This window comes from Nerophis ophidion, linkage group LG07 (assembly GCF_033978795.1).
Source record: "Nerophis ophidion isolate RoL-2023_Sa linkage group LG07, RoL_Noph_v1.0, whole genome shotgun sequence".
In the NCBI taxonomy this organism is placed as follows: domain Eukaryota; kingdom Metazoa; phylum Chordata; class Actinopteri; order Syngnathiformes; family Syngnathidae; genus Nerophis; species Nerophis ophidion.
In genome coordinates, this window is record NC_084617.1 from 18,408,370 (window position 1) to 18,418,516 (window position 10,147).

Consider the following 10,147-nt stretch of genomic DNA (forward strand, 5'->3'; position numbering starts at 1 on the left):
AGACGACTTTTAGCCGTAACTGTTGCTTGGCTAATATGTCCCCCCCACCCAATAGCGTCACGCGCACGCGTCATCATTCCGTGACGTTTTCAACAGGACACTTCGCGGGAAATTTAAAATTGCAATTTAGTAAACTAAACCGGCCGTATTGGCATGTGTTGCAATGTTAATATTTCATCATTGATATATAAACTATCAGACTATGTGGTAGGTAGTAGTGGGTTTCAGTAGGCCTTTAATAAGAAATTATAATTGGTTAAATTACCAAAATGATTCCCGAGCGTGGCCACCGCTGCTGTTCACTGCTCCCTTCCAGGGGGTGGAAAAAATAGATGGGTCAAAGGCAGAGAGTAATTTCACCACACTTAGTGTGTGTGTGACTATCTGTGGTACTTTAACTTTAACTTAATTACAACTTTGCAGATTGCAGATATGCTCCATGTTCATTGTGCACTAGGCAAGTGTTTGTCCATCTTAAACAATAATTTATGTTTCTACACATTCAACCCCGCGTGTTAAAAATATTTTTGTGAATTGTTGAGAGCGAGCTACAACGCTAATTCTTGTTGGTAAATGAGATGGAAATGATGCCTCTTTGTTGGGTCAGTATTGCAAATGAAAATAGGTTATTAACTGTCTTACCCTGGATAAATAAAGCTAGAATAAATATATGAATACATAAGTCTTAGGCAGAGGTGTCCAAACTTTTTCCACTGATGGCTGGACCCTGAAAAAAAAGAAAATCAGCATGCTGGGGCAATTTTGATGTTTTTAATTTTCAAGACTAATACAATCTAAATATTTGTCTTACGCCTTAAAAAAATGGAAAAAAATAAGTGCAATCATTAGTGCATAAAATATACTATTTATGACTCAGTTTTAGTTTTTCTTTACATTTTACTTCTATTACTGTATGTAAAATCCTGCACGGAAGCTATTTAATTTGTGGGATGAATAAAATGATATCTGCCCATCTATCGATTATGTTGTTTTTTTTAATGCAGAGCTTAAATGTCTGATCAACTTCAGGTCTATCTGTCGATATATATTACCTTTTTTGTCAGCAAAAACCCTGTTTTGTATGGCAAACAAAAAAATATGCAATAATTCCCCACCCCAGATAATTCAAAGTGGAATATTTAATGTGAACTAATACGTCGATATTTCCTAACAACATTGAATTCAATTATTTTAATTTTTTGAACAATGAAAAAAAAAAAAAATAATAATAATAATACATGTATTGGCAATTCAAAAGTGTAAAAAAGTCATACATTATTATTACTATTTTTCTTTCGATACTTACATTTCTAGATGAACTTCAGAGCTATCTGTCGATTATACGTTTTTATATATTTTTCATCAGGGTCTCTGTCAAATTTTAAGACTTTTTAGGACTTTTTTAAGCCCCTTTGTCAATGTTTTTAGACCTCTCAAAATCATATTTAAGACCTTTTATGAGATTTTAGGGAGCATTTTAGACATTTTAAAACCTTAAATTCAAATGACTAGTTTTAAGCCTTTTTTGTTATTTTTTAAGACCGCACGGATACCCAGTTTTTGTTTTAAAAAAACAATGTTTTATGCCCCTTTTGTCAAAGAAAACTTAGTTTTTATATGGCAAACCCAAAAATATATGCAGTATTTTTCCTCCCCAAAAATTTTAAAGCTTAATATTTGATGCAAAGTACTTGGAGCCTTGAATAAATCAATATGTGATAACAACATTGATTTTGATTATCATTATTTTTTGAGCAATGACAGCTATGATGAAAAAAAAACAGACTGTGTGGTATTAGATTAAAAATTGCAACTTTTTCTCATTACATTTCACCTGTTTGCTCTTTTATTCCACTGTTTTATATTTAAATATATATGATTGTAGCTGAGATAGGCGCCAGCGCCCCCCGCCACCCCCTAGGGAATAAGCGGTAGAAATGGATGGATGGATATATTTAAATGGTATTTTTAGAATATGCCGTGGGCCGTTAATAAATTTGCTTTGGGCCACACTTTGGACACCCCTGGACTAAGAAGGTATGTAGAAGGACGGCGATTGTGTCCTTTGAGCAGTAAAGACTTAAAGTTAAAGTGCCACTGATAGTCGCACACACACTAAGTGTGGTGAAATTACTCTCTGGATTTGACCTATCCCCTTGTTCCACTCCTTAGGAGTTGAGGGGAGCAGTGAGCAGCAGCATGTGAAAACCAATGAACGGTAAAAACCATGTGACCCACGTTACTCAAGCTGTCACTGTGGCACGTACTGCATATGCCAGCTCAATACTGCCCCCGGTGGTCAAATGAAAAAACAAACAGAAATGGCCCAACAGAACTCACATAAGTTCCATTTTCCACCACAGTGCCACCTGTTGGTTGTGCCTAGAATGCAAGATGGCCACTAAACCTCATGTCTCCTCCTTGCAGACCCTCTCCTGCCCACCTACTTCCCGTCAACCTCCATCGAGACTGACCCGACGTCGTCCACCTTCACCAACTACTTCCTCCCCGACGGCTCCGACGGACCGCCGCCTGCAGACGAGACTACCACGGCCAGCGCCGGCTCGCCGCGCTTCCTGGGCCACGGTCTCAACGAGAACCTCATCCCCATCTCCTGCTCCATCCTGGCGGCCGTGGTGCTTGTGGGCCTGGTGGCGTACGTTGTTTTTAAGAGGTCAGTGGCAACGCAAAGGGTGACTAAACGCTACGCAAGGGGCTGCGGGAGCTGATCCACAATCACGGACAGCCTTTCAGTGTAGATTAACAAAAAAAAAAAAACACACATGTAACAAAGCACAACACTCTCTGAGCAAAGCGCGTTATGGAGGTCACACACACATTAACACACACTTTAACGCATGCACACACACACAAAAACACACACTTACACACTCTTGTAAGTGTTACCTTCTTGAGCCCTCCGAAAAATGCCTACCTCTTTAGAATCTCCTTTTCTAGATATATAAAGATGTGTATTTACAACATTAGTAATATATACATACCATGTAAATCTAAAAAATGTAAGCTTTTACTTTTATTTTTTGTTTTACGGTATGTCTCTATATACATATTTATTTAGATTTTTTAAATTAATTTTGGCCAAAGGGGATGCATTTAAATTTCTTACACACACTTATTACATATGTTGGCCAGAGGGGGAGCACTTCACATTTTTACACACACTTGTTATTTCATATGTTGACCAGAGGGGGAGCACTTTTAAAACCGACACACGGTCAAACCACAGTGTATATGATTCTTTTAGTTTTTATTCATAGCTGTATGTAGAAGTGGCTGGTTGTATCCGCTGCTTTAATGTCTTTAATGTCCTTTGTGTTCTTTGATGTTTTCCTCTTACACACATGTGAGAAGGATGTGTACTATGGCTATGAGTTGTTGTTGTTTTTTTTCCCATGGCCTCAGTCTGGACCCCCTCTCTAGGGCCCAGGCTTAGACCGATTTTTAAATTTTATTTTAATCTTCTATTTTTTTCGTAGACCCGTCAGCGATCCTGTTCTGTCTCCCTGTAATGTTTGTTTGATTTTGAATGGGATTGTGCTGAAAATTTTAATTTTCCTGAAGGAATAAAGTACTATCTAATCTCATCTAATCTAATTTGAGAAATTTCACCACCAGGGGCGCGAATGAGATGTCTATTTTTGTTTTTTTTTGTAATGTGCTTAAGGCCGATGACAAACGGACCACAGATGGCTCCTGTGCCACACTTTGGGCAACCAAGCTGTAGAAACTAACTGTTAATGGCCCCTATAGTACCTTAGTGTATTTGTTCATCCTATGGTCCTTGCAGTCCTTCTATAGCTGCCGTCCTGTTTTGTCATTTATTGCTGCCTTTGCACCAATGTTTACTTTTGTATGCACATTAATTCAACAAAAAAACCCTGACTTTGGAGCAATGTTCACGGACTCTAGTATTTGGCTCTCTATTAAATGCAATGGTTTTCCGTATTGGGACCATGATTTCGATAGTAACTTGATGACCGGTCCTCATATGGAAGGTACTTTTCCTTGTTGATGTCTCAAGAAGGACAGAAATACAAGAACACACACGCACTCGCATTGATGCAGTGTCAAGAACACATTTGAGCGCCCGTTAAGAGACATTGATTATTTGAAACCAGGGGCACATAACAGTGCTATATTTATGTGCCAAGTGGGGACTGGGACACACACACACACACACACACACACACACACACACACACACACACACACACACACACACACACACACACACACTTAACCATAAAGCCCGTTGATGGGCCGCAAACGCCCCCTACAGGTCCACCAAAATATACCTATATATAGTTGGGGTCCCGAATAGGCCGCAGCGGTACTTTTTTTGTAATACACTTTTCCACCACATGTGGCAGTAATGACAAAATCAAACAAGCAGAAGAAGTCTGCAGCTAAAGTCATAGAGAAGTTTCTTAAGCGCAAAAAATACAACTAAAGTGGTGAAGCTATGTGTTCATCTGTACTTTAAATTAATTTAAGAAACATATATGTGATAGTTACTTACTAATTTAGTTAGATTGTATTTATTTTAGCCTTGCCTAATCATATGTAAATACATTTTTCATCAGTTTTTATGACTCCCTTCTTTTGCAGTATATTTGATTGGCGTTTTGTAATCAGCCTGACCTAAGCCTTGAGAATAATATTCGCGCTTTTATATGTGGCAAGGTTTATCCTGTTAAACTATGTAGATTGCATATAATTACTGAATATGATTAATATCAAGAGTTACTCATTCAGTGTTCATATTTGTGCGGGCTCCCGGTCCCCTCTGTAGTAGAAAGTTGGGCCCTGAGGTCAAAACCCTGAATTAGCAGTTAACCCAAATACTTGATTGTGTTAACTTTACTCCAGACTTCGATGTGTACACACACACACACACACACACACACACACACACACACACACACACACACACACACACACACACACGAACACACAAATGTGCAGTTTCAACAAATTATTTTTTGAGTTTAAACACATTACGGGTTCGAAGCAAAAACAAAATAGCTGAAGGCATAACTCGGGGAGGAAGAGTTAGGCAAACATGTCCTCATACTGTACGCAAACAACATGATTATTCCTATAATAACACTTGTTGAACGCTTTATATACATCGCATGTCCTGATGACCCACATGGTGATGGGAAGGGGTTGTCATAGCGACGAAAATAACACACCTTGGGAAAATAAACAGCTCAAAAGTACTGTAATCACAGGGTCCGTTTTCATCACCATAAAATCTTTGTCACATCGTACTACAAAGTATGTCCCTGAAATGTGTCCCTGAAATATGTTCCTGAAATGTGTCCCTGAAATATGTTCCTGAAATGTGTCCCTGAAATATGTGCCTGAAATATGTCCCTGAAATGTGTCCCTGAAATATGTCCCTGAAATGTGTCCCTGAAATATGTCCCTGAAAAATGTGTCCCTGAAATGTGTCCCTGAAATACGTCCCTGAAATATGTGTCCCTGAAATACGTCCCTGAAACACGTCCTTGAAATGTGTCCCTGAAATGTGTCACTGAAATTTGTCCCGGATATATGTCCCTGAAATACGTCCCTGAAATATGTCCCTGAAATGTGTCCCTGAAATGTGTCCCTGAAATATGTCCCTGAAATATATCCCTGAAATGTGTTCCTGAAGTATGTCCCTGAAATATGTCCCTGAAATGTGTCCCTGAAATGTGTCCCTGAAATGTATCCCTGAAATACGTCCCTGAAATATGTCCCTGAAATGTGTCCCTGAAATACGTCCCTGAAATGTGTCCCTGAAATATGTCCCTGAAATGTGTCCCGGATATAGGTCCCTGAAATACGTCCTTGAAATAATTTCCTGAAATACGTCCCTGAAATATGTCCTTGAAATATGTCCCTGAAATGTGTCCCTGAAATATGTCCCTGAATTACGCCCTGAAATATGTCCCTGAAATATGTCCCTGAAATACGTCCCTGAAATGTGTCCCTGAAATATGTCCCTGAAATGTGTCCCTGAAAAATGTGTCCCTGAAATACGTTCCTGAAATGTGTCCCTGAAATGTGTCCCTGAAATACGTCCTTGAAATAATTTCCTGAAATACGTCCCTGAAATATGTCCTTGAAATATGTCCCTGAAATGTGTCTCTGAAATATGTCCCTGAAATACGTCCCTGAAATATGTCCCTGAAATACGTCCCTGAAATGTGTCCCTGAAATATGACCCTGAAATGTGTCCCTGAAATACGTTCCTGAAATGTGTCCCTGAAATATGTCCCTGAAATGTGTCCCTGAAATACGTCCCTGAAATGTGTCCCTGAATTATGTCCTTGAAATGTGTCCCTGAAATATCTCCCCAAAATGTGTTCCCGAAGTATGTCCCTGAAATGTGTCCCTGAAATGTGTCCCTGAAATATGTCCCTGAAATGTGTCCCTGAAATGTGTCCCTTAAATGTGTCCCTGAAATATGTCCGTGAAATGTGTCCCTGAAATACGTCCCTGAAATGTGGCCTTGAAATGTGTCCCTGAAATACGTCTCTGAAATGTGTCCCTGAAATACGTCCTTGAAATATGTCCCTGAAAAATGTGTCCCTGAAATACGTCCCTGAAATGTGTCCCTGAAACACATCCCTGAAATGTGTCCCTGGAATACGTCCCTGAAATATGTCCCTGAAATGTGTCCCAAAATGTGTCTCTGAAATAAGTCCCTGAAATACGTCCCTGAAATGTGTCCCTGAAATACGTCCCTGAAAAATGTGTCCCTGAAATACGTCCCTGAAAAATGTCCCTGAAATGTGTCCCAAAATGTGTCCCTTCAATACGTCCCTGAAATATGTCCCTGAAATCCATCCATCCATCCATTTTCTACCGCTTATTCCCTTTGGGGTCGCGGGTGTCCCTGAAATATGTCCCTCAATTACGTCCCTGAAATGTGTCCCTAAAATACGTCCCATGTCTAGCGAGGCCGAATAAAAATGCCAATAAAAATATTGTTGTCCCACAGGTGGAACAGCTGCAAGCAGAACAAACAGGCGGCCAACAACCGTGCGGCGGCAGCGGAGGCGGCAACAAACAATCAGACGGTGACCCCCGAGGGCGAGAAGCTGCACAGTGACAGCGGCATCTCGGTGGACAGTCAAAGTCTTCAGGAACAACATCAACATCAACAACAACAACAACAACAACAACAACAGGCACAGGCGGATATCCAGGCTGTGCGCTCGCGCACACAGGAACAGATAGGTGAGCTCCATACATGGACATTGTTGCCTTAAGCATGTTATTATGTCTTGTCAGGGGACAATACTCTGTCACTTTAGAGTAGTCCCTGTACAACTTGTATAGCTTTACTGAAATTGAGTCAACACACACACATTATCGTGTTACTATATGACAACACAAGTGTCAAACAAAGTGTGTAGCTGGTGATAATATTTAGTGCATATACTGTTATTTATTTATTATGGATGTATGTAATTGACATCATTGTCATGTGTTCATCATCGTTGTTGTTGAGCACTGCTTTAATCCTTCTTTCCTTCCTCCCATGCTCTCTTGTTTCTTTCCTCCCATGCTCCCTTCCTTACTCTTACCGTTGCACACTCTCTTGCTTCCCCCCTCCCACGCTCTCTTCCTTGTCTCCTCCCTTCCCTACTTCTTCCCATTTTCTCTTCCTTCCTTCTTTCTTTCCTTCCTCCCATACTCTCTTCCCTATTCCCTTCCTGCTTTCCTCTCATGCTTCCTTCCTTCCTCCCATGCTCTCCCCCTTCTGTCTTCACTTGCTCACTTTTCTTTCCTTCCTGCTTTTCTCTCATGTTCCCTTCCTTCCTTACTCCCTTACCTTTTTCCTTCCTTTCTTCCACACTCTCTTCTTTCTATGCGCCCTTCCTTCCTTTCTTACCACCTCCCATGCTCTCTTCCTTCCTTCCTCCAAAGTCAGCTTCCTGCCTTCCTTCTTTCTTAATATGCTATCTTCCTTCCTGCCCTGCTTCCTTCTTTTCTTCCTTCCTCCCATGCTCCCCTCCTTCCTTTCTCCCTTCTTTCCTCCCATGCTGTCTTCCTTCCTTACTCCCTTCTTTCCTCCCATGCTGTCTTTCTTCCTTCTTTTCTCATATGCTCCCTTCCTTCCCCCATGCTCTCTTGCATCTTCTCTTCCTTCTTTCCTCTCATGCTTTTTTTCTTCCTTCTTTCTTTCCTTCCATGCTCTTTTCTTACCTTCCTTTTTTCCTCCCATGCTCTCTTCAGTCCTTCCTTCTTCCATCCCTTGCTCCCGTCTTTCCTCCCATGCTTTTCTCCATCCTTCCTTCTTTCTTCTCATGTTCCCCTCCTTCCTTACTCCCTTCTTTCCTCCAATGCTGTCTTCCTTCCTTCCTTTCTTTCTCATATGCTCCCTTCCTTCCTCCCATGCTCTCTTGCATCCTCTCTTCCTTCTTTCCTCCCACGTCCCCTTCTTTCCTCCCATGCTCTCTTCAGTCCTTCATTCTTCCATCCCTTGCTCCCGTCTTTCCTCCCATGCTTTTCTCTATCCTTCCTTCTTTCCTCTCATGATCTCCTCCTTCCATTTTTCCTCCCATGCTCTCTTCCGTCCTTCCTTCTTTCCTCCCTTGCTTCCTTCTTTTGTCTCATGCTCTCCTCCTTCCCTTTTTCCTCCCATGCTCTCTTCCATCCTTCCTTCTTTCCTTCCATGCTCTCTTCCTTCCCTTTTCCATCTATGTGTTCTTCTTTCCTCCCATGCTTTATTCCATCCTTCCTTCTTTCCTCCCATGCTCTCTTACTTCCTTCTTTCTTCCTATACTCCCTTCTTTCTTTCATTATTTCCTCCCATGCTCCCTTCATTCTTTCCTCCCATGCTGTCTTCTGTCCTTCCTTCTTTCCTCCCATTTTCACTTTCTTTCCTTTATTCTTTTCTCCCATGCTCTCTTCCGTCCTTTCTTTCCTCCCATGCTCTTTTCCTTTCTTCTGTTGTCCTCCCATGCTCTCTTGCTTGCTTCCTTCTTTCCTCCCATGCTCTTTTCCTTTCTTCTGTTGTCCTCCCATGCTCTCTTGCTTTCTTCCTTCCTTATTTCCTCTCGTGCTCCCTTATTTCCTTTCTTCTTTACCCCATGCTCTCTTTCGTCTTTTCTTCTTTCTTTCCTTGCTCTCTTCCTTCCTTTCTTCTTTCCTCCCATGCACTCTTCTGTCCTTCCTTCTTTCTTCCCATTTCCCCTTCTTTCCTTTATTATTTTCTCCCATGCTCTCTTCCGTCCTTTCTTTCCTCCCATGCTCTTTTCCTTTCTTCTGTTGTCCTCCCATGCTCTTTTCCTCCCTTCTCTCTTTCCTTCTGTGCTCTTTTTTTCCTTTTTTCCTCCAATGCTCTCATACTTTCTTCCTTATTCCCTCCCTTGTCCCCTTCTTTTCTCCCATGCTCTCTTCAGTCCTTCTTTCTTTCATCCCTTACTCCAGTCTTTCCTCCCATGCTTTTCTCCATCCGTCCTTCTTTCCTCTCATGCTCCCCTCCTTCCTTAATCCCTTCCTTCCTTTCTCATATGCTCCCTTCCTTCCTCCCATGCTCTCTTGCATCGTCTATTCCTTCTTTCGTCCCATGTCCCCTTCTTTCCTCCCATGCTCTCTTCAGTCCTTCCTTCTTACATCCCTTGCTCCCGTCTTTCCTCCCATGCTTTTCTCCATCCTTCCTTCTTTCCTCTCATGCTCTTCTCCTTCCCTTTTCCTCCCATGCTCTCTTCCGTCCTTCCTTCTTTCCTCCCATGCTCTCTTCCTTCCCTTTTCCATCTATGCGTTCTTCTTTCCTCCCATGCTCTATTCCATCCTTCCTTCTTTCCTCCCATACTCTCTCTTACTTCCTTCTTTGCTCCTATGCTCCTTTCTTTCCTTCATTATTTCCTCCCATAATCCCTTCCTTCCTTTCTTCTTTCCTCCCATGCTCTCTTCTGTCCTTCCTTCTTTCCTCCCATTTTCACTTTCTTTGCTTTATTCTTTTCTCCCATGCTCTCTTCTGTCTTTTCTTTCCTCCCATGCTCTTTTCCTTTCTTCTGTTGTCCTCCCATGCTCTCTTGCTTCCTTCCGTCTTTCCTCTCACGCTCCCTTATTTCCTTTCTTCTTTACCCCATGCTCTCTTTCATCCTTTCTTCTTTCTTCC

At 41.5% G+C, this 10,147-nt stretch overlaps 1 protein-coding gene across 1 annotated transcript in view; it reads left to right on the forward strand.

Moving 5' to 3' along the window:
* The window catches only part of ngfra (nerve growth factor receptor a (TNFR superfamily, member 16)), a 93,318-nt gene that overhangs the window by 74,109 nt on the left and 9,062 nt on the right, over positions 1 to 10,147 (forward strand). Inside the window, exons 4-5 of the mRNA XM_061905503.1 lie at positions 2,428 to 2,674; positions 7,016 to 7,254. Of these exons, the coding sequence (XP_061761487.1) occupies positions 2,428 to 2,674; positions 7,016 to 7,254 (486 nt within the window). The remainder of the gene's footprint in view (positions 1 to 2,427; positions 2,675 to 7,015; positions 7,255 to 10,147) is intronic.